The following is a 24,984-nucleotide window of genomic DNA, read 5'->3' as shown; positions in this document are numbered from 1 at the left end:
TAAAAGGCACTGTCGTTTACAATGCCAATAGCTCAATATCTCGCAATTGCGAGACCTACTGCATTGCAAATGCTTGTTCTCTCTGTGGTGGCACAGGCATGCTGCCCATTAACGGGTATTAATAGGAGCCAGGTGATGGTAACCAGGCCGAGTCTGGAGTTCTGTGATGCACGACAAGGCTGCAGGGTTGAATTAATTTCTTATAAACTGGAAACCTTCTTCGGCCCAGTGGTCCTGAGATGGTTGTTAACAGCTGTACACAAAATAAGCTAACCGTCAATTTTTTGTGGTTATCGGATAGACCTTATTTTTCCTGTCAGGGTGATGTGAAAACAAGTTGCTCCTAACCACAGCAGCATTTTTTCCGTGTGTACCCACCAAAATATAGAATAACTGCAAGAGAGAACAGTCAGGGGCGGTACTTCAGGTAAGACATATGAAAATATTTCCATGCTACAAAAGCAAAAAACGTGCGTTTTACGGGGAAGTAGCCTTCCGATGCCAAGTACCTGAGGTCAGTAAACATATAGCATACCTGAGCAGAAGCTTAAGATTCGCTTCTTTCTTGTCATCGGTTATAGTTTTCCTTTGTGTATGGCATTTTCCTCTAGTAGTGAATTGTTTAGCAGCCAGTCTTGTAGTTTGTCCTCCACTCCCCACTGAGGAAATCAGAGCTGGGGAGGCATCCCTGTCAGCAGCATGAAAATAGATATGGGACCGGGTACTGGATGCTAATTAAGTGACCACGCTGACACTATGGGGCCAATCCACCTGGGATCAGAGATTGTGAGAAAAGCTTGGTTCCCATTGGACGGAAAGTGATGCTCTGCCCTTGGGATTGGATGATAAACCTGGGAGTTATCCTCACTCAAGGCATTGTTCTAGAGGAAATGTGTGCTCCTTTTTGCTCCTTCGGAAACTTTGAGGCCGACCATGTGATGATGCTCAGAGTCTTGAAAGCGGCAAGGGGAGGAAGGGACCTCCCTGGAATGGGCTGTTGGCCAATGCTTTTGTGGACGTTCAGGGACGGGCAGAGAAGGAAAAAGACTCTGTCACTTCCTTACAGCCCAGCGAAGACACAGACAATGTCCTCTTCTTTTCTGTGCTGGCAGCTGCCCTCCCCACCCTCTTCCTATTATTCCCTCTCTTTCTGTCTTGCTCCTCACTTACTGAAAACCGTTACTTGAAGAAACTGCTCACAACCTCTCTTTCCTTCTTTCATTTAGTTGCTTCCCTGTGAAATGGATCCCAAAAACAACAAGCTGTTTCCGTGGAGCCGACGGGGGGCGGCAAGTGAAAGCGTGCGATGCACGTGTGAGCGCACGGTGGAATTGCTATTACAGACTCGCAAAACGGGACTTTGATGAATCTAGCTGTTAATGCCTGACTATCCAGACACAGCTTAAAAATGTGGCCACTCTGCAAACAAAGAGGGTTCTTGCGTCAGATTTTAAAATATGTAAGGCAACGCGATGATCAAAGGTACCTAGCTGTTTGCAGATTGGCTTTAGCCATCTATATCTTGCTATTTTGTATGCTGGGCATGCAAACATGAGATGGGGACGCTCTTCTTCGGTGCCCTACAGCAAGGGCAGATTTCTGTTGTCCGTTTTGGGCAGCGCCATTTAGCAGTTAATTCGTGGACCGGGAGCGATCCAAGTCTAAATTGAATGTAAATTGCCCTGTCTCTTGGTATCTGTATTATTTCCAAATATGATTCAAGGCTTCTGCATTGTTTGTGCTGGAAAAATTCTTCAGTTAGCCTTTGCACATTTGGATTACTAAGCTCCCCTGTGCCGATCCAGTCCCAATAGATGCGTTTAAGCTCTGCCTTGCTCGGAGGATTTTGGTTGTCCCAAGAATCCTTAAGGCCAAGGGTTATCACAATTAACCCCATGGTTGATGTCTAAGCTCATTACTTCGGTAAGTGCTTTAGCATAATTTGTGAGTTCAGTAGTCCGCCTGAGGCAAACCCAGAAGAGCAGTGGGCGCATCTTAGCAATATCGCCGAAAGAACGCTTACCCCCATCATGCATCAATGGGGTTAATGGGACATTCCGGGGTAACATGACTAGATCCCTCAAAAACTTGTGCTCTGACCTGCAAATCTCATCACCATTGTAAAATCCCCATAACTTGGCTCCATAGAGTGCCGAGCTAACTGCCTTTGCGTCATAAACCACAAGTGCCGGGGCAACTGGCCTGCTCTGCGATGAGCGAGGTTCTTTGCTTAGAACCCGGACCACACGTTTATGATTCAAGAGCATTTTGTCAAGGTTGGACCTCCATTGCATTTTTTCAGAGAGTCGAATACCCAGATAGTCAAACGTACTGACTCTCTCCAAGTGTATCCCATCTAAGGCAAGATTGTTTCTGAATGATTTGTGGGGGTTACATGTCATGAACTTGGTCTTAGAAGTGTTTATGACCAGCCCCCAAGAGTTGCAATTCTTTTTTAATCTGTTCAGTAATTTTTGTAGCCTGGCTGGGGTCTTAGAGATCAGCAATGTATTGTCCGCAAACAGGAGATTAGCAGATAGATTCATGAAGCTAATTTGCGATCGCAATTGCTGCGAATTAGGAATTGCGACCGCAAATTGAGTAAAAGCAATTCATGAAATTGAAAGTCGCAAAAGTGCAGAAGCGCTAAAATAAAATAGCGAATTCGCTAATAAATTCGCAGAATCCCGAAACCTGCCCATTTGCGAACAAGAAATAGCGAGAATCCAAGGATTCTGCAAATTCATTAGCGAAAGCGCTAAATATTCGCTATTGCCATTCATGAAAAATCGCAGATTGCGAAAAACACGAAAATCGCAAATAGCGACGCGCAATTTAAGGAGAACCCAAACCAGGTGGTAACCAGCAAAGAAAAAAAACAACAAAAAAAAAGTTGATTAAAGTTAACTGCATACAGGTGCTGGCCTGAGCAAACACACTAAAGGACATGCAGCTGGAGACTGAGGACTCTCACAATGCCAGGACTCTACTTGGTGGTCAGGCGGCGTAGGCTGCAGCGAGCAGCACAGAACAGGCGTAGGATCCATGAGCGGATATTCCGGCAGCGGGTCACCCTTCTGGGCCAAACCAGGGAGCAAATCTATGCCAAGTACCGCCTAAGTGGCCCAATGATCATCAAGCTGATCCAGGACCTAGACCCCCTGTTGCAGCATCCAACAAGGAGAACCAATGCCGTACCCACCCATGTACAGGTATTGTGCAGCCTGCACCTACTGGCCTCCGGAAGCTTCCAGGGGATAGTTGCTGTCGCTGGGGGTATATCCCAGCCCACCATGTCCCGCTGCCTAAGGAGTTTCCTGGATGCAATGCTGACCCGGCTACACCACTACATTTCATTCCCCACCACCCAACAGGACCTAAATGACACCAAGCTCAAATTCTGCAACATTGCACATTTTCCACATGTTATTGGATGCATTGACTGTACCCATATCCACATCTGCCCACCAGCACAAACGGAATACATGTACCGCAACCGCAAGTCCTACCACTCCCTCAATATCCAGATGGTGTGCAACGCAAAGAATTACATCACGGACATAGTGGCACAATATCCGGGCAGCACACATGACTCCTTCATCTTCCGGCACTGCGGCATTCACACACGACTGGCAAGGGGAGACTTTGGCGAAGGACACCTACTGGGTAAGTACACATGTCCCCAAATACTACACTTTGAGCATGTATCTGTGCAGAATAGGCACTCCCCTCTGCTCATTACCCGCAGGTGACAGCGCCTACGGTCTACGTGAGTACCTCCTCACCCCATACCTCAACCCTGCCACACCACAGCAACGGCGTTACAATGCTGCACACATACGGACAAGAAATTGCATAGAGAGGACATTTGGCCTATTGAAGAGCCGTTTCCGCATACTGCACAAGACTGGTGGGGCCATCAAATACACACCTGAGGTCTGCTGCCGCATAGTGGCCGTGTGTGCAATACTCCACAACATTGCTACCAAGCGCAGGATACCGGTGGAGATATCTGGCAGTGAGTCTGAAGGTGACAACCGGCCGCCTCCACATGTACGTCATGCACGCGGAGAAGATCCTGCTGAGGGACACAGGCGCCGCAACCACATCACTATTAACTGTTTCTAGTGCACCCATTCCCCTATCACAACACTGCACCCATGCATGACTAATGTAATAATGACATGAGTGTGAATCATCTTTTACCATTATTCTTTATTGTTTATGCACAATAAATTGGCCTTTAATCATTGAACTGTCTGATGGAGAGAGTATTGCTCCATACCTCCCCATGCTGGGGTAGGGGGTTAGCAGGGGTTGACTGCATGGCCTCCCTCAGACTGTGTGAGTCCTCACGGTCGGTGACGACGAGACGCCCCAAGTCGTCTCTCTGCATCCTGAGGGACAGTGTTGGCCCCAGTTGCTGATGTTGCCCTGCTGCTGCGGCGACGTGCAGGCATCGTTGGCAAGGATGCACTGCTGTTGGTTGACGCAGCCTCACTTGCGTCGTCAGCCCCCTCTGCTTCTTCATGGGCAGTGGCCTGGCGGCCGAGCACTGCTGCGGTGAGTAGGTCTAGTGACCTCGCCACATCCTGGCAACACTGCACCATCTGGGCCTGCATGGCGAGTGACCTTCGTGCCAGCTGTGATGTAGAATTACCTACTACATGATTGGACCTAATGTTAATGTTAAAATGTTAATGTTAAAATGGGACTTTTATAGCGCAACGGCTACTCCAAAGGAGTGTCCCGGCGCTTTGAGCTCCAGACCATGGAAAAGAGCAAGAGACATAACAATAACAGAAAGAGGCCCAAAGAAGGGAAGAAATTATCCAGCAAACAACCAGGTTTTCAAGTCTTTCCTGAAGACAAGCAGATTTGAGGTGTTTCGCAGGGACAACGGTAACGAGTTCCATAGCTGAGGAGCAAGGAGGCTAAAAGACCGGCCGCCTAGCCGAGCCTTTTTAATGCGTGGTACCCGAGCCAAAGCCAAGGCTTCTGACCTGAGGGAACGTGCAGGTCGATAGAAGTCCAGCCTCCTCTGGAGATACTTGGCGCCATTGCCATGCAAGGCCTTATGGGCAAGAGTCATGGCCTTAAACAGTATCCTCTTCCGCACCGGAAGCCAGTGGAGGGATACAAGGAGATTAGAGGCGCTAGTGCGGCGATGAAGGCCAAAAATGGCACGCGCAGCAGCGTTCTGGGTGACCTGCAGACGTTGGAGGAGATATTCAGGCAGGCCCAGATATAGGACATTGGCATAGTCCAATCTGGACCCTATAAGGGCCTGAACAGTGATCCTCCGATGTTGCTCCGAAAGAAGGGGAAAAAACTTGCGCAACATTCTGAGAATCCCAAAACATGTTCCCGTAAGAGTGGAAACCTGGGATTTGAGCGAAAGCTCGTTGTCAATTTTAACTCCCAGGTTCTTGGCCCACTTAGAGGACTGTGTGGGAGGGAACATGTCGGCTGGCCACCATCCTTGCCAATCTGGTTCTGATGGGCATCCGAAGAATAGTATTTCGGATTTGTCCGAGTTGCACTTGAGGCTGTTATGTGAAAACCAGCTAAAAACAGCCCCAAGGCACTCACGGATCCTTTCTCCATCGAACTCTTCGCTCTTACGACAAGTAAAAAGGAGCTGAGTGTCGTCAGCATAAGAGACGATCCGGGCCCCATAGGACTCCGCCAATGTCGCCAGAGGGGTCATAAGGATGTTAAATAGAGTGGGGCTCAAAATGGAGCCCTGAGGCACTCCGACTCCCAATGGCGGCATCTCGGCGGATCCGGGTGGGACCCAGACCGTCTGGCGGCGGTTGGCCAGAAAGGAAGAAAACCAATTGAGCACCGTCCCCCCTAGCCCGATGTCACGGAGCCTGGTGAGGAGATCCTCATGGGGGACGGTGTCAAACGCCGCCGACAGGTCTAACATAACTAACATCACCATGCCTCCCATGTCCAGCACCTCTTTTACGATCTCTGAGACTTCCAAGAGCGCCGTCTCGGTGCTTAAGTTGGAGCGAAAGCCCGATTGGGATTCATGAAGTAAATCATTGGACTCCAGGAAGTTGGAAAGCACGTTGTGCACGTGTTTCTCCAAGATCTTGGTCAGTGCTGGAAGGAGCGAGATTGGCCTGTAGTTGCAGGGTACCTCTGGGTCAAGATTGGGCTTCTTAATCAGAGGGATGACCATGGCTTGCTTCCAGGTCTGGGGCAGAAAGCCCTCGCTCAGGGATACATTAAGAATGGGATTGGCTATGGGGTTGATGGCATCTGCCATTTTTGCCAGAAATTTTGCCGGGCACGGATCTAATGGTGAGCCAGACTTGAGGTTCCTCATCAAGGCTAAAGATGTGGCAGCCGAGAGGGGAGGAAACTCAAGCAGAGCTGGGCCTGAGGGAGACAGAGACGATGTCTCGATCAGCGTCGCAGACACATCATCTGGGGCTCTCGGCGAAAAGGAAACCTGGATTTGCCTAATTTTGGTGGTAAAGAAATTGGCAATAGTGTTAGCCCAGGTCTCCGCTGGGGCACCCTGAGTGGAGAGGGACCGGGGGCTAGTAAATTCGCGCACGATTGAGAAGATCTCCTTGCAGGAATTGGCAGCATCGTCAATCCTTTTGGCAAAATACCGTTTCTTGCTCTGAAGGACTAGTTCATGGTATGACTTCATCATGGTTTTATACCGTTGTTTGGCCTCGGGCTCATACTGGACTCTCCAAGCCCGCTCCGCCACTTTACATTGCCTACGGGCATGGGCTAATTCCTCCGTGAACCAGGGGGCAGAAACCCGTCGAGCAACGGACCTGGGTGACTGTAAGGGAGCGAGCTCATTTAACCACATCGATGCTCGATGAGTTCCAGCCCTGTGCTGGAATATGCAAAAACCCATTATTCATGACGAGCTGGGCTCGTCATGAGCGTGCTGGGAGGCTACTGCATGACGAGCCCAGCTCGTCATGAGTGTGGAAGGGGTTAATCTGGCAAGAAGCCAGGATTGCAGGCTTTCCAGATCTTTCTCCAAGTCCCCAGTACAAGCCACAGGGTGATCATCCAGAGCATGTGTGAGCATATCTGGGGACACCCGATGAAGTGCCCTATAGCTGCTGCCCTGCTGTCTCGTGGCGCTAGCCGGGGAAGCCAAGGTAGAGGGTATTTCAAAATGGGCAAGGAAATGGTCAGACCAAACGATTGGCAGAAGTGTTACATTCATGATAGGTATGGTGGAAAAAACCTGATCAAGTGTATGGCCTTTATCGTGGGTCGGACCAGAAAGATAAGGGGAAAGACCCAGGGTGGATGTAAGATCTAACAGTTTGATGGCATTTTGGTCATTGTGGTCGTCCATATGGAAATTAAAATCTCCCGCAAGTAAGCAATGCTCCGATCTCAGAACAAGGACCGACATGACCTGTTGGAGATCATCAAGGAAGGAGCCCACTGGGCCCGGAGGTCTATAAACAATCAGGCCCTTCAGTGCTTGTTGCGGCGATAGGGAGATGGTAAAAGCTAATGAGTCAGCCCCTTCGATGGTGTGAGCATGCGTGACCATGCACGAGAGAGAGTTCTTCACAACTAAGGCAACTCCTCCTCCCCTGCCCTTGTCTCTATCCTGTCGATGGATGGTATAATCAGTGGGAATGGCAGCCACAATGTCCGGGTGGGAGGAATCATTGGTCCATGTCTCCGTAAGCATCAAACAAGTGGGACTAGTCGTTGACAGGAGATCAAAGATCTCTTGAGTGTGACGATGCAACGACCTCGTATTAAGGAGTAGGCAGTGATGTTTTAAGCCACTCTCCTTAACAGAAACAGGGGAAGGGAGTGAGCGAACAGGGTGCCAGAGACAAACAGGGCACTTCTGCTTACCCCTATATCGGCCTGGAAAAACTGACAGACACGACACATTCCAATTGCGCAGCGAAAGGAGCTCCTGAGCGGAGTAGGAAAGCATAGTGGCCAGAGGTACCTGCCACGCCAACGCCTCCGGAACGCTGACGGGCGCAGACGGGCAGGACTCTGGCGCGACTCAGGCGCGTCCGCTAAACGCGTCCGCTGCGCGGAGGGAGAGGGGAGCTTTATGTAGCGCTACTAGAGCGCGAGGGCGGAGAGTCCTACCCCCAAGATGGCGGCCCCAAACAGATCCCAGCCCTCGGCGTCAAAACTCGGCCGAGGGCGGTCTGAAATCCCTGGTAGAGAGAAGGGAGCAGGCAAAGCGCTTAACAGCGCTAGGAAAGTCTCAATCTGAGCAGCACGCTCGTGAATCAGGCGCGCTCATGTAATTGCAGGCAATATTAAAAACACAGAATACACGCAGTTAAAGCAGGTTTAACAGTGGCTTAAAAACAGGTTTGCCAAAGGAAAGAAGAGAGACCTCCCGGCTATCCGCCTCAGGAGGGAAATGGTTTGTATGCAGATGGTAATCCCTGTCTAACGGGCGGGATTCCCTTTTGTAGCGCTACTAGAGCGCGAGGGCGGAGAGTCCTACCCCCAAGATGGCGGCCCCAAACAGATCCCAGCCCTCGGCGTCAATACTCGGCCGAGGGCGGTCTGAAATCCCTGGTAGAGAGAAGGGAGCAGGCAAAGCGCTTAACAGCGCTAGGAAAGTCTCAATCTGAGCAGCACGCTCGTGAATCAGGCGCGCTCATGTAATTGCAGGCAATATTAAAAACACAGAATACACGCAGTTAAAGCAGGTTTAACAGTGGCTTAAAAACAGGTTTGCCAAAGGAAAGAAGAGAGACCTCCCGGCTATCCGCCTCAGGAGGGAAATGGTTTGTATGCAGATGGTAATCCCTGTCTAACGGGCGGGATTCCCTTTTGTAGCGCTACTAGAGCGCGAGGGCGGAGAGTCCTACCCCCAAGATGGCGGCCCCAAACAGATCCCAGCCCTCGGCGTCAATACTCGGCCGAGGGCGGTCTGAAATCCCTGGTAGAGAGAAGGGAGCAGGCAAAGCGCTTAACAGCGCTAGGAAAGTCTCAATCTGAGCAGCACGCTCGTGAATCAGGCGCGCTCATGTAATTGCAGGCAATATTAAAAACACAGAATACACGCAGTTAAAGCAGGTTTAACAGTGGCTTAAAAACAGGTTTGCCAAAGGAAAGAAGAGAGACCTCCCGGCTATCCGCCTCAGGAGGGAAATGGTTTGTATGCAGATGGTAACCTAGTGTAGGCCGATAGGCGGGACAGTAGTTGGCGGTGGCGTCGGCGGGTCATGTCCTGCTGGGCTACAAGCAGCTGGTTGTTTTCACGGACTGCAGCGGTCATCTGGGCTATGTGTTGGCCGTTCGCCTGCATATGTGTGAGCATTGCTGCCATGTGACGCGCCTGTGTGTGATGCACCGCCAGCATGCGGCGTTCGATGGCCAGGCCTGGATCTGGTGTTTCAAGTGCCCTGCCGGTGCCTGCTGGGCCCTGGCGCTGTTGGCGCCTCAGTGCGCTGGTGTGTGACCTGGCACCAGCTGTGCGCCTCGTCTGCCTCCGGGGTGGTGGTGGTGGAGCCTGTACCACTGCTGTGGCTGTTTGCTGGGGTCTTGGCTGCACAGCTGTGGCTGCAGGGGTGGCCCTGTCCGCACGGGGTGGTGGTGGTGGTGGTGGGAGCACTGCTGGTGGCTGTGATGGGCCGGGTAGTTGGGAGGACTGGCCCTCACCCTCAGTGTTCTCCTGGCTCTCGGCGATGCGCAGGGCCTCGCTGTCTGTGCTGGCTTGCTCACCTGCACCTGTAATGTGAAAGGGTGCATGATTAAAGTCATGTATCTTGCGCATGCAATGTTGATACATGCATGCAGCCTTGCTTTCCCTGACTGGCTTTTGGATTTACTTTGCATTGACTGCTCTGGCAGTGTTGGGCTAACTGCGGGTACATGATAACACTACAACTTCCACAATGCAATGGGGCTTTTTTGGTGAGAATGGGCTGCATTGTTTGGGATGTCATGTTGCTAGCTCAGGACTTAAGGGCATTGTTGGGGGACTGGGTCGCAGTCGCATGGCACTTACCTTCAGGTTGTTGGCTGGGTCGAGATGAGTCCAGCTGAAGGACCCCCACGTAGGCTTCAGGCGCAATGGTGTCCTCAATCAGGTCCTCCAATGGGGTGTTCGGTGTGGCTACAGGATCCCCTCCACCGGTGGCCAGTCGCTCCCCAAGCCTCTCAGCAATCCGCTCCTTAGAACGACCTCTCAGGTCGTACCAGCGCTTTTTTAGTTTGTCAATTGTGCGCTGGGTCACACCAACAGAATTGACCTTCGCGCGGATGCGCTGCCAGATCCTGCGCTTCTCTGCCTCTGGCAACCTCCGGGAGTCTTTTCCAAAGAGCCGGGCATGATCCTTGCAGACCCCCTCAATTAGGTGCTCCAGTTCTAATTCGGAAAACTTAATTTTCCTCTTTCTCTCCTGCCCACTGCTCCCTGCTGCATCCTGGGACATCTTGGCAAACTTTTTTTCTGGCTGGGGTGCTGCACAGTGTTGGTTTGGTGCTCCTCAGTTTCCTGCTGCCACTCCCTGGCTCTGTGTTCTGTTTGTGGGTGTGGTGAGCCTACTTCCTGGTTGTGATGTCATCAGTGGGCTCGAAATGCGACTTCCCGTTTTTGCGATCTCGCAGTTAGCGAGATCGCAAATAGCGATATCGCAATTTCAACATCAAAAATTACCGATTCTGCGATTATTTTGCGATTGCGGCAAGATCGCAATCGGCAATTGCGATCTTTTGCGAATCGCATTTTTTTATCGCATTTGTACATGAATTGCATTCTGCGATTATCAAACTGCGAATCGCAAATTTTCGCAATTTGCTAATCGCAGAATGGTACCTTCATGAATCTGGCTGTAGGTACCTTATAGCCCGCCAGGATCGGGGCATCAGCTGGAACTTCTCGCAAGAAACTAACCACCTCGTTCACGTATAAAAAGAACAGGGTGGGTGCCATCAAACAGCCCTGGCGTACTCCCCTGTTTACTGGAATCTTTTCCGTCAGCTGACCTTGGGACCCCCATCTCACCTGTGCATAATTGCCCTTGTGGAGCCGAATCAATAGGTTGAGGATTAGTGAACGGATGCCCATATCTCCTAATATTTGCCACCCCCTTTCCTAAGAACCTGGTCAAAGGCAGTCCTTAAGTCTATACGGGCCAGATAAAGACTGCCTCTGCCGATCACAACAACTTTCTTGTATATCATGAGAAGCCTAAAGACCTGATCCACTGTTCCCGTGTTGGTCCTGAATCCCGCCTGATATTGAGAGAGGATGTCTTCGTCCTCAGCCCCAGATTGGATCCTCTGCAGCAGGACTCTGCCAACTACCTTCTGAGTTGCATTGATCACACTGATTGGTCTGTAGTTGGCAGGGTCCTCTCTGGCTTCCTTCTTAAAAATTAGGACCACCTCTACCCCCTTCCAGGATTCCGGTACTGGGCAGCCGTTAGAGATGGGATGAATTAAGAGCAAAATATACTGTGCCCGGTTTCGGAGGTCTGCCAGGAACAAGTCTCCTGGGAGACCATCTGGTCCCGGGGCTTTGGCAGGAACTAGTCTGTTTATGGCAGCTTCCACTTTAACCATAGAAAAAGGTTCGCTGATGCTACCATCAGAGAGAATGAGGGAGTGATCCTGTGGCCTTCCAGGCATCCATCATCAAACCCAGTGTAAAGTTTCCCAAACTGATCGTACCAATCCTGGCATGAGATATGGTTGGGGATTTAATCTAGATCACTCTTATCTGCCCTTCCACCAAGATTCCAGAAAAGATTGGTATCCCTCGCTGTACTAGCGTCTTTTAGATCCTGCCAGCGGGTCTCGTCCCATTTCAACTTTGCTTGAAGCAAAACCGCTCTATAGTCTTTTCCTGTCATTTTAATCACAGGGCAGTTCTTACTTCTAATTGCTGCAGCTAATGCCTTCCTCTTGAGTCTACAGTCCTTAGTGTACCATGGCTGCCTACTCTTTGGTTGGGCGCCAAATTTGTTAAGCTTGTTAGGTGCTTGGAAATATACACCTATCTGTTCAACTGTGCACAAATGGATAGTTGGGACATTTGCCAGCCCGTTTGCGTCTGTTATTGCCACCTGTAGCTCTAAAGTGTTCTTGCTCAGTACTTGCCTGATTCCAGCTATTTTTGTATCATGTGCAACAACCTTGTGCCATTTGAGAAACCTTCTGCAAATTGAGTGGACCACCTCTTTGGTTAAAGCTAGCGTGTGGGTGCTCCAAGGGGGGAAAGGGCGGACCCTTGGGATCTTCATGGTCACACAGAGTGTGACCTGTCTGGTTGTCTCGGGGTCGGGAGATAGCTTGGACTGCAATAGAAGAACACAGCTCTACCACTTGTTACATCCAATAGGTATTTATTGGTTGTTTAGAACAAAGTAAAGCAAAACAATACATAAAGAAGTCCAGCTGAACCGTGGTGAAACCATGACCAGAGATAATGTCAACGGATCAAGAAATAATAATGCTTTAAAGCAACGATACCCGCACCAGCCTTGATCCACTGCTATGACTGTGAAACCAACCGTCCTTCGCATGAATACCGGTCCGGGTATTCCCCAACGGAGGGCACTGTGCTCAGTAACGGCCGAAAATGCCGTTCGAATCGTGGTTAGTATGCTTTATCGGTGAGGCTGACATGCAGCGCCTGGTAGGGTTTCAAGGAGCACCTAGCGTTACGTTAACGAACTCTGTAATGCCCGGTCCTGCCACAGCCGAGGTTACCGAGTTGTGTTTAAGGGAGCAGCCGCTCACCTTTGCACGCGTAACTCCAAGGAACAGAATGCCTGCAATCACCTCCGTGGTGTGCGTGTCTGTTCTTCGCTGCGCACACTCAAGGTTCACAAGATCCCAAAACAGAGGACGCAGCAAACACCTCCACGGTGTGCGTCTCTGCTTGCTCCACTCACGGGAATGCCTCGCCAGACACTCGACCGCGAGGAGCTGTGATGACGTCTCTGCCTGCTCCACTCACGGGAATGCATAGCCAGACACTCGACCGCGAGGAGCTGTGACGACGTCTCTGCCCGCTCCACTCACGGGAATGCCTAGCCAGACACTCGACCTCGAGGAGCTGCAATAACGGGGGTGTAAGAGAGCAGCCGCTCTATCTTACCTCTGGTCCTAGTCGAGAAGGCTCTAATCAGGTCCGCGGCAAATGCAAAGGAGACACGTGTCCCCGGTCTCTAGATCCAAGAAAGGCCGGCACGGATCACAATATCCGACGCCTTTCATCTACTGCGTACGTCTTTCATAGGCATTTCCAGCCTGCGCTTGGCCCGCGCTAGGCCTGCTGGTACCTGTAGTTCTTTCTTCCGCCGATTTCACGTTCCTGTAATAGGATGCGCTGCGGGGAGCGTGCTGCAGGGGGGAAGGGATTCCTGACACAGAGGGGGTTGTTTTTGCTATCAGTTGTGTTACCCACTACCATGTCTCTGACATTTCCCAATAGTATTACGTCTAGTAGGACGTAGTCGATGCGGGAAGGGCAGCTAACTCTATTGTAGGTGTTGGCCTCCTGTGCGTTTGATGTGGTTCTACCGTTTGCTGCCCTCAGGCCAAATTCCAGGGTGAGTGCATTGAGTTGGAATGCTATCTGCGACCATCATTTGACAGGTGGTATCCTTAATGGAGGACCAGACCATTTTCTGTTGTCTTCTTCGACCCGCATCATGTCCTCTTAGCTTACAGGTTCAAAGGTACAACTAAAACCTCCTGAAACCACAACTCTAGAGTAAGACAGGCAACTGGATAGACCTTGTTCCAATAGCGTGACAATTGGTGAAGGCTTGCCCCCTATAGTCCCCCTTATGTAAACGTTGAATAAGTTGAGCGTTTCTCCCCCTATGGTCCCTTAATGGTGAGCCTCAAAATGTCTGGACTCACGTTTTGTTGTGTGGTTATTTTGCAACCCAAAGCGATATTAATCCAAACGATCAACCCTCCAGAGGGTCGCCCTTTCCCTATGGTGGTAGCTGGTGAGTGAAAACAGCTATAGCCCGATTTATATAAGAGAACCAAACTCCAAGTTTCCTGGAAAACACAAATGTCAAAGCCCTCTATCAGATCGTTCCAGTGGGGCAATGACAGTTTGCTGTTGAGCCCTGCAACATTCCAAGAAATTATCTTTGGCTGTTGGGGGAAGGCGGGATCTTGGATTGTGTCTCTGCTAGGAATGTGTTGGCAGGGTATCGCAGTGGCTGATGGCAAAACAGGGAGATCAGAGACTGTAGGGGGACTTACCTTGTGACCCCTCATGATGTCCATGTAATGATGGTTTTGGCCAATAGTTTCCAAGCTATTTGTCAGCGGCTCTGGACCAGTGCAAGGGATTAAGTTGTTTTGAGGACTGGGTTTAGTTGTTAGCAGGGTAACATGTAATTCCTGATGTGGCTCGGAGTCGCTTTGCAGTCAATTGATGACTTCCAATGGAGTCCCTCCACTTGAAGCCCTCGATGGGTGCTTATCGTGTGACCTGGCCACTGATGCTATTGGGAACCACCTGAACTGTATGGCTGAGGAGCCAGGGGGGCAAGTCCGGTACTCCAGTGTAAGAAGATTTTCAGCCAGTCGGCCTTGGTCAGGGTGAGCTCGATGCAGTCCAGAGGTTGAGTAAGGGACGTGCATCTCCGAGCCCTGGCAATATCTTCTCGTATGACTGAGCGACAGCCCCTAACGTGATGAATGCATATAGAAGACTTGGTTCTGGTAGTTGGCTTTAAGATTGTCAGCCTGTTTTAACTTGGAGGTTGGTGGGACCTGCTTGAATGTTACTGAGTGAACTGAAGAAGGTCCATTTCCTATTGGGCCTCTTCCTTTATGAGTGAGAGAGCAAGCCCGATAGGCCTGTGGGCGTTGTTCATGCAGGGGGTGTGCGGGCTGTTTGTGCTTTTGGGGTGTGTCCTTTGAGGATATGAGTTTGACCGTGATAATAAACTCTTCGATCATGTTTCTCATGGTTCCTATCTCTAGCCTAAGGGAACTTACGAGCTGAAAAATATCATGATGCAGAGGGATTTCCTCTTCCCTAATCTCAATTGGAGTTGTGGGAGGTGATTGGAGCATCTCATCCCCAGAGGCGTCGGGCATATCTGCCAAAGCTGCAAACCTATTCAAGCAGGTAACGGGGGGCCGGTTGGCTCTCATCGATGCCAGTAGAGAGATTTAGAGGTTGAGAAGGAGAGTAATGTTCAGCTCTAAGCTCCAGTGGTGCGTCTTTACTATGAGCTGATACTCCCTCCGGGAAGGCTTCCGGAACATTGCGGGAATGATAGTTGGGCGGGGAGGGCTGGCACATTTGGGGGGCGGTTGGTTCTTGGTGTGGGGAACTATTGGTTCTGCTTCAAGGATAACTTCACATTCATAGATAAGGGTGTCTATTCTATCCATCACGCAGTTATTGGCGAAGTGTTTATGTATTTTCCTTGCCTTTTTCCCCTTTCCTGCCCCCCTATTAGGGCCATTTCCCGGCCCCACTCCCTCCATCATTTTCCTTTTGCCCATGTTTTGGCCCCTGTTAGTTTTATGTGGCACAATGCTTACAATAATCCACAAGATGTGTATGCCCCGATACCCAAAGTCAGTTATTTGGTTTGCAGAAGTTATTTACGTCCATTGGTCCAGCACAAAGTTTATAGTCAAAGGATCCTGCTGGTACCTTCTAGCAACAAAGGTCCCTGATGCAAGCGCTTATCACAGTACCTTATCGGATTGCAAGTATTCTGCATCGCAGCTCACGAGTTCTGGAGTTGGATGAAACGGGGGTGGCCCTGCCCTGCATCTTCCTGGCAATGACGGGCAAGGATGGGCCCGGGAGCCGCCCGTGCGCGTCCCGCAGCGCGGGAGCCCGCAGCTGTTAATATTCTGGTGCAACAATGACGTTGCACGCTCAGGACAGCACGATAGGGTCTGGGGCAGCGAGTCCTGACCCCCACTGAAAGGGCTGGCGGGAAGTGGGTGTCCCGCAGCTCGGGAGCCCACAGCTGTTTAAATGCTGGCACCTCCTGGCGCAATGATGACATTGTGCGCTCAGGATACTGCGATCGAGCCTGGGGCAGCGAGTCCTGGCCCCCACCGAAAGGGCTTGCGTGAAGTGCGGCAAGCGGGTGTCCTGCAGCTCAGGAGCCCGCAGCTGTTTAAATGCAGGCACCTCCTGGCGCAATGATGACATTGTGCGCTCAGGATAGCGCGATGGAGTCTGGAGCAGCGAGTCCTGGGCCCCACCGAAAGGGCTGGCGTGAAGTGCGGCAAGGGGGTGCATTTAGTAAAAAGTGCACTGGTATCAAACAAAACTGTAGCAATTGCGGGATTATAGGACATTATGCCAAAGTGGGGAGGAAAAAGAAGAAATGTATAAAATGTGTGTGAGGATGTTTATTTTGAGGGGGGTGATTCGTCCACTAGTGACACAGAAGGAAGCAATAATGTAGCCAGTTTGTGTAATAATTTAGTGTTAAACATACATGGTACTTCTGGGAAAAACAAACCTGAATGTTCAATGATCATCATTAACGAAGACTTGTGGAGAAAAAAAATTGTATGTACGGTAGGAGAAACATTATTACCTGCTGATATTGAACCAGAAGGGTACAGTGGAGAAAGGATTGATATGATTGGATTAAGATGGTTCAAGTTTATGTTTAAAAACAGATCCACGAGAGCTAAATTGCACATTGCAAAAAAGGGACCCCCTGTCTTAGGTTGGGTTGATCAAAAGAAATTACATATAATTCTTGATCCCAAGAGTGAGGAACAAGTATAGATGAGGGCAAGAAAATTGGTGATATTATTCTAAATGTTCAATTATTTTCAGCGACAAGTTAATGAAGCTAAAAGGCTTTGAGCACAAAATACATTTGAAGAGTTGTGCAGAAGCAAAAACTTATTAAGTCAGAAATGTACCTTTTAAGCTCTGTGAAGAAGTTTGTAAGGAACTAGATAAACTGGTGTCTTCAAGGGTTATCAAACCAGCTCTGAATGGGTTTCCGCATTGGTGCTCGCCAGACGTAAAAATGGCAAGTTGAGATTAGGTGTTGACCTTCTCCATCTTAATAACAACATAGTAGTTGGCCAATTCCCCCTGCCTAGAAAAAAAACAAGATGGTGGCTTCTTTGAAAGGAGCGAAATGGTTTTCTACCATTGACTTATCGTCCGCTTATCACCAGATACCTTCATCCATGGTTTCTAAACAGTGTACCGCATTCAATACTGCGAATGGTTGCTTTCAGTTTAAAAGAATGCCATTAGGATTGTCTTCCACGGCTGGTGTGTTCCAACGCTTAATGTTCAACCTATTCTCTAAAGTCACTGGAGTTAAGTTCTTCCAAGACAATATTATAGTAGTTGGTAATTCCAAAGAAGAACATGAGAAAAGATTGAAGATGGTGTTGGAAATTTTGGATTCTAGAGGTTTAACAATTGAATTCCAAAAGTGCAGGTTTGCAGAGAACGAAGTAACTTACCTGGGTAATATTATTGATGGAAATGGTGTGAGACCGAAACTTTCCTTAGTGAGGATCATCAATGATGCCTCTAATCCTAATAGTAAGGATGATGTACGTTCTATTATGGGAATGGTGGAGCACTGTGCAAGATTTGTCCCAGGTTCTCTGAAAGAACTTACCACATGAGACAATTGTTAAAGAACAAAAAACAAATGTGTTTGGTCAAATCAATGCAAAGACGAATTCTTAGATGTTAAAGCTGCCATTGCAAAAGCTCACTCTTTGAAAGGTTTTGACCCCTATTCTGACAAAATAGCTACAACTGATGCCAACAGTAAAGGGCTGTATTATCACAAGTTGACTTGTCAGGAAAGGAAAATACTATTGCTTCTGCATAAAGGTCATTGCCTGCTTCTGACGAAAACTATCCGACAATAGAATGTGAAGCTTTGGCGTTTGTTTTGGGGAAACCTTGCACCATTAGGTCAGACCATAAACCCCTAGTGAAATTATTAGCTACAGAGGGTACCATTAAAGCCTCAGCTAGAATCGCCCGATTATTCATGCAAATGCAAGATTACAACTACAAAATGGTATACGTTACTGGCATTGATAATGTTATGGTCAACTTCCTTCCTAGAATAGCTATTCAGTGGGAAGAATGAGAAGATGAAATTTGGAAAGGATTCCAGGTCGCATTAGTGCATGACAGCGGTGTGCCTGCTGTCAAGTGGATGAGTGAAAGTCAGAGTGCAGAAATGATAACTGTTTACAAGAAGTGTTGAGGTATATTAATAGTGTAATATTAACAAATCCATTCAATCGTTTTGGGAGGTGAGATCTGAACTTACAGATGACAAAAGTGAGTCCCTCGTTTTGTTGCGTAAGACTGTTATTAATTTAGCTAATGAGGGTCATTTTAGCATACCAAGAACTAAAGCGACAGTAAAAAAATTGTTTTGGTGGCTTGGTATTGACCATGAACTTGAGAAATTTGTGAGGAATTGTACCAATTGTATTCGGACTGATAGATCCTTAGTTGTTGCCAGACTCTTTTGCGTGTCACTGATGGTCCCCAGAACTTCAAGGGCCTAATGGCATGCCACAAAAGCTTGTCCTAGTTCTCATTGATCTGTTTACGAGATGGCCTGTTGTCAAGATTGTTGACCATCCTGATACTGACTCTGTTTTGGAATTTTTAGATCAAGTATTTGTGTCTGAAGGAATAAAATACAAAAACACTTCACTCAATAATCCAAGCAGTAATGGCATGGTTGGGAGTTGCAAGCAATGAAGATTGGGAGACCCAATTTGGGGAATCGGTTTTGGCTTATAGAGTTACAACAAATGAATCAGTGTTTCTCCTTTTGTCACGATGAGAGGGCAAAACCCAAATTCTGAATTTAACCCTATATGGCTGTTTCATTCTAGTGTTGAGAGTTGGTCTGTTGAAGATGTGAGAGGGAACATAAGGAACTGCAAAGAAAAAAGTAAACTACACTATGACTCCAAAAATGGTACTAAGAAGGTGGCGATTAAAGGTGGGTTTTATTAAAAAGGGTCAAAGTTAATTTTATGATTCTGAGGAAGTCATTGAAATTTTGGATAATTCTGTGAGACTCAACAGTGGTAAGGTATGGAATCTCAAAGGAATAGCTTTGGGCAATTCTGCCGCTTGGAAGGAGAGGAGTAGTGAATATCCTACAAATGTTAATCATCCATTGATTGATGTCCAGGAACATGTTAGTGACCATACTTACTATCATAAGAACATTCCAGATTCTATAGGACTGGATGAAAATCAATGTGAAGCTAACAATACAATCTCTGGGGAAGGAGCAGTACCTTTGCACGTGGTGCCTGATGATGTTTCAGGTGAAGATATTGTTGCACAGGACAATCTGGAGGAAAATGTAAGTAGTAATGATATGTATATAAATGTATGTCATAAAAGAATCAGGAAACCAGGAAGGGAGGACGTGTGCTGCCATTGTACCGGATACATGTCGTTAAGAAATAAACCACTACAAAGCTGTCAATGAGTGTTTACTGCTTGTAACAGCACTTCCCAGAAATGCTAGATGTCCTGTATGCCAATGCTTCCCCTACTTCTAAACATTCCTCTTCATTTAGAAGTGGGGGAAGTGCCAGATTTGCGCTGGCTGAGGCTCAGCTGGCTCCATCAGGACAAGCCTTGACCCCAGACCTTCCACCAAAGTTTCAATTGGCGGCTGTTGGTATTGGCTGCTGTCCACCAAACGTCCTAATGACCCCTCCACGCGCCCTGTGAGTTTTCATCTTAGGTGTGGGGGGTCAAGTTTTTTTCTGTCCCGCCACCAGGTTTTTCCTGGCTGTGATGGCGAGAAAAAAAGAAGAATGTCACATTGTCCCCCCTCAGTAAGGCGGGCTGATGTAATAATGCCATTCCGCTGATCGCTCCAACTCTGTCAAGTTGGCGAAGGAAGCTTTCTGTTGACTTAACCAATCGGGATTAATCAACAGAAAGACTACAGTCTGCCTGTCTCTGAATGAAGCAGGCAGACAGAGAGTTTGGCGGACAGGGTACTCCGTTGTGTTTGCAATAGAGTACACTGTCCAACAAAATTTCAATCAATTAAACAAACTTTAAATCCGGCCCTTACTTACCTGGTGTGCCACAAAAACTCCTGTATTCAAGGTCCATAGATGGCTAATGACTGAATGTGAATAACCCTTTTATGCAATCAATCATCAGTGACCTATTGCTTGTAAACAAAAAAAAAACTTTGTTCAAAGTCTGTAAACTAGCGGTACTTTATTGTAAAAACTTGTGTAAATCCCATAAGCAGTTGCTTCTTGATTACTACATAAAGCTTTTACTACATTCCCTGTTACTTTTCCATGTTCATTTATATTTTCATGTGTAGCATTTAGCTGAGTGCAGAATAAAGAAGATTTTCTTTTTAAAGTAAGAACATGCCTGGAGTGATAGTGGTAATGGATGTTACGACTGCTCCTGCTAAGTTCTGACTTTCTAGAGCACACCACCTCCCTGAATAAACCTTCGACCACTCTGCTTTACTAACTGTGAGTCAAGTGTTAAATGCAGGTATTTGGCATTCAGCTTTGGGTCCAACCTTAAGGTGGCCACAGGACACCAGAGTTCAAATATGCTAACTGACACAGTTGGCCCAGTAGCTCGTTGCTGCCCAAGAATTTCCCAAACCAGTTCCTACTCCATTTCTGAATCAAGATCCCCCTTTCATCATCTTTCAGATACTACAACAGGAGAGAGCGAGCGAGAGAGAGAGAGAGAGAGAGAGAGAGAGAACAGCCCTGTGGCCGTAAGATACAGATTTTACTCAAACCAGTTCCTACTCCATTTCTGAATCAAGATCCCCCTTTCATCATCTTTCAGATACTACAACAGGAGAGAGCGAGCGAGAGAGAGAGCGAGAGAGAGCGAGAGAGAGAGAGAGAGAGAGAGAGGGAGAGGGAGAGAGAGGGAGAGAGAGAGAGAGAGAGAGAGAGAGAGAACAGCCCTGTGGCCGTAATATACAGATTTTCCTCAGTTCTTTATCCTCTAAGGACATCCATTACAAGTCAGGTAGAGTAGAATTACCTCATGGAATTCCTTTCTGCCCGATGCCATGTGGGTCGTTTTCTACACCTGGTTTTTCCAGTTGTGGGAGTAAGAGAATCAATTTTACCTTGCGATAATTCTGCATGGTAAAAATGCATGAGGCTTTGGCTGCCTCATTCCTCCTTTTTTCTGACATGGGTGAGCATACAATGCTCCCCACGTCAGAAATAACCTTCACATTCCCTTGCCTACTCTCCCATACCCCTCTCTCACCCTCCATCCTACCCAGTGGTCAGCTGGCAAATATAGTGCATGTACATACTTTTTTAGAATATAACTGAATAAAGCATTTGCACATCATGTGAAATGTATTCCTTTTAGTATTTTCAAGGTGACTTCTGGTTGAAGCAAACAGCCTCACTAGGCAAACTCTCATAACCACCAATATAATGCTGAGCTGTAATAAAGCCTGACTAACGCTTTCAACGCCTAATGGCTGTAATGCGGGTTGTTCTAATTGGTGAAGGCCACTTCCAAACAAGCAATGGTTGAAGGGGGCCTATCCTAAATCCTGCAAATACATACTCAGTGCTGTAAACATGAGTTATGGCAGATTGATAAAGTAGAATGTGAAAAGACTAAAAAAACATGTCTGGCAGGCAATGTTAAAAATATTTTTTAAAGAGATTTTTCTCTCATGAAAAGCATTCCAGGGTCCTGTACATAACGGAAAATATTATATTGTTTATGACTGTTAATGTAGATCTCACAAAGGAGAACCCTGCACTTACCCAGAGAATAGCGATCTATGGCACCCACCAGGTTGAGCGCAACCAGTAACTACAACGATTCACTGGGTGTTGTTAACCTCCCTCCATGCCCTTGAGGTAGCCGAGAGATCCCTTTGGGGATGACTTGTTGCGCAATACAAGTCCTAATAATAATAATAATAATGATATCATGATTGGGCGGTACTAGAAAGACTAATTCCATAATGTTATGTGGGTGAGATTGTTGATTGGTCAGGGCGGAAAGCTGCACGGGCTCACACTCTTACAGTGCACACATACCCTAGTGGCCTGCCCACTCTTCACGTACTGCAACACATGGCCAACTCAGTATTGGTCTGAGGGTAAATCCCAGTACACCTGCCGGCGAACAACTGATGAGTAAGACTGATTTAGGCCTGAAGCAACCGAGCTCATTACTTGTGGCTTGCATTTCAAATGCTCATAGCACTTGGCAAGCCATTCATGTGCAGGATTATGGAAAAAACTAAGCTACATAGGGTTATTGCAAGTAGAAATTATAGATAGCGCAGCCCCAAATCACCTGTAATCTCATCTTCAGTCAATAGAGCAAAAAGAAAAAGCATACTTTTTAAAATTCAATAATAAGTAAAAAAAATACATATTCCATTCGCTTTTGTGATTGTTATTTATCTTTGTGCTCTTCAATGTGGGGTTTAAGTTTTACTATGATAAACTTCCTTTTCAGATTCACTTCCAGTGTAGTTTCATAACTTTATCTTCCATTAGAGAGGATGCTAGAGGATGATAGAGTGCCTATTTGGTGGTTAGTGGACAACACACTATATTTCAAATTATAAAAAATGCTCACCTTTTAAAATGTAGTCTGTCAACAATGTAGGCACCTTCTCGTTGTCCTCCTTCATAGCGAAGAGAACTGCAGAAAAATATGTAATGATCTACTTTAGAGTGCTTTAAACTTTCAGCATTTTCAGTCACTTTTAGTGCTCTATACTTTCTCTGTCTATATCAGGCCAATGCCACTTTGTCTTCATTGGAATGCAGGTATATGCTTTGATTAAATCAATGACAACTGGATATGTAGAGTTTGGAACATATAACTCTGAAGCCTTACCTGTATAATATAACTCAAAAATATGAATGTCCCTATTGGCTTTTCTTGGCGTGCAAGGGCAGTCACAGAATCCTGGGCATTAATGGTGACAATTAGTGTGGTTTTCTATTTCTGTCCTTGAACCCTAATACTGTTACACACAAAGTAAATGACTATCTATTTAATTTGACCTCTTAACTCTCACAAGTTAGTACGGTCAAGCAGTCAAGGCTTACTCTCGGAAGTGGTGACCTTCTGGGTCGGAGAAGAATCTATATACAGGTTCAGAATGCTATAGTATTACGTTTTAGATTTTAGTTAGTGTTTACAATCCCAGGCACAATCCTGGGATTGGAAACACCCACTATACTCCTGGTATAGGACACACAGTAGGTGAATAGATAAATGAAACCGTTTGTACCTCAGAGGCTCGTTGTGTCAAAGTGGAATATTGCTATACAGTGGGGCAGCTCATCACCACCGACAGTGGAAGAATAGATATGGGGATCATTGATAAACAAGTAGGAACTGGGGTAAAGACAGATAAGGTATAAGGTATATGATAAAATGTCTATGCATGCTATTGATTGTACCACTAATAATATGCTAAATCAGACTACAAATCTACAAGCAATGTACTTTGTTCAATGCACTGGCACATATGACAGAGAATGTGGTGGCTAGAGGTTTTGGGTTGACACCTACAATGATAGCTGGTTGACCTTTGGTCTCTCCAGTGGATTCAAAGTATTAATCTACCTATTCTTACCTAGTGCCAAGAGTGGTTCCATCTTGATTTCTGTTTTGCCCCGTCTGGATAATTTGGATATTCTACTCATATTTGCCAAACCAAGCAGATGGCAATTTATTAATTTTCTGTTTCACAAAAAATGTCCTTTTCAGTTATAAGAAAATCATGGAGGACTATTTTGAATATAATACTATTGAGGGAACCTCACTGGGATGGATTTAAGGTTGCTTCTAGAGATCACATCATTAGTTATGTCTCTAAGAACAACTGAAAAAGAAACATCCGCTCAATTAGAGAAAATTAAACATTTGGAGCTATGCATATGTATTAGGCCTTACAATTAAATAGATAGTATTTGGATACATTAGTTGCTGGAAAGGTTGAATTTAATTGAAAATTCACAGTTAGGACATGCAGTTTTTTACTAAAAGTTATCGCTAGGGTCTATGAAGGCAAAGTAGATCTAGTACCATTTAGCTAAATATCTCGAAATTAAAAAGAACAAATGAATGAAAATGATGGAATTTTTAGATTTTCAGCAAAAATAGGAAATAAACCAGTCCGGGAAATCCTTGCCCTGGTACAGAAGTAAGTGTGTAACAGGTGCCTGTTATGGAGAAGCTATATGGGGAGAGCCAACATTGCCCCTTTACAAGTTCAAGTAAATAAAATGTTAAAAGAGTGTTGGCAGTCCCAAGTTCCACAGCCAATTATATAGTTCATAAAGATTTATCCATACCGTATCTAAGCGACCTTATAAATATGGCAGGACTTACTTTTTGGCAAGGGATTTGGGTGAAAGATCAAACCAAGTTAACCAAGGATCTAATTATGGATTGCTTGCCCCTCGACCGAAGTAAATAATTCTTGGCTAGAGCATGTAAAAATTCTTCTTAAAAGCTGTGAGGTAGACTCTGACATAAAGACCCCTGCGAGTATTCAGAACAATAGCAAAAAAGACCTGAGCATAAGATATATTACAGCCAGGGAATGTGAAAGAGAGGCCGAAGTAAGGCTAAAACAAAGTGTGACCGCTTACTGTGAGCATCTATCATCGATGGGCACTGAAAGATACTTAATCATGGTGAGAAATATCCAACACAGATTTTATTTAACGAGACTTAGGTTTGGTACATTGGATTACTTAAGAGCATTCCCAAAAATGGAAAAGTGGTGTCATGACCTCCTAAAATGTCCATGTGACAGAAAGTCTTTGCAGCCCATGTTACATTTTATACTCTTTTTTGTACATTTTATAGGGATATCCGGAAACTGGTTTTAAAACCCCTTTTTTCTAATAATTGTTTTTATTATAAACATGCTTATAACTTTATATGCTCCTAGGAAGATGAAAAAACAACGAATGCTGTCATCCTTTACA

General features: G+C 46.8%; 1 protein-coding gene across 1 annotated transcript in view; it reads right to left on the bottom strand.

The window, feature by feature from the left end:
• FEZ1 (fasciculation and elongation protein zeta 1) overlaps positions 1–24,984 on the bottom strand; it is a 729,464-nt gene that overhangs the window by 26,140 nt on the left and 678,340 nt on the right. Inside the window, exon 9 of the mRNA XM_078682121.1 lies at positions 22,610–22,675. Coding sequence (XP_078538247.1) covers positions 22,610–22,675 — 66 coding nt within the window. The remainder of the gene's footprint in view (positions 1–22,609; positions 22,676–24,984) is intronic.

This window comes from Lissotriton helveticus, chromosome 3_1, assembly GCF_964261635.1.
Source record: "Lissotriton helveticus chromosome 3_1, aLisHel1.1, whole genome shotgun sequence".
NCBI classification, from domain to species: Eukaryota; Metazoa; Chordata; class Amphibia; order Caudata; family Salamandridae; genus Lissotriton; species Lissotriton helveticus.
The sequence above is the reverse complement of the archived record's forward strand: the minus strand, read 5'-3'. Positions and strand labels throughout refer to the sequence as shown.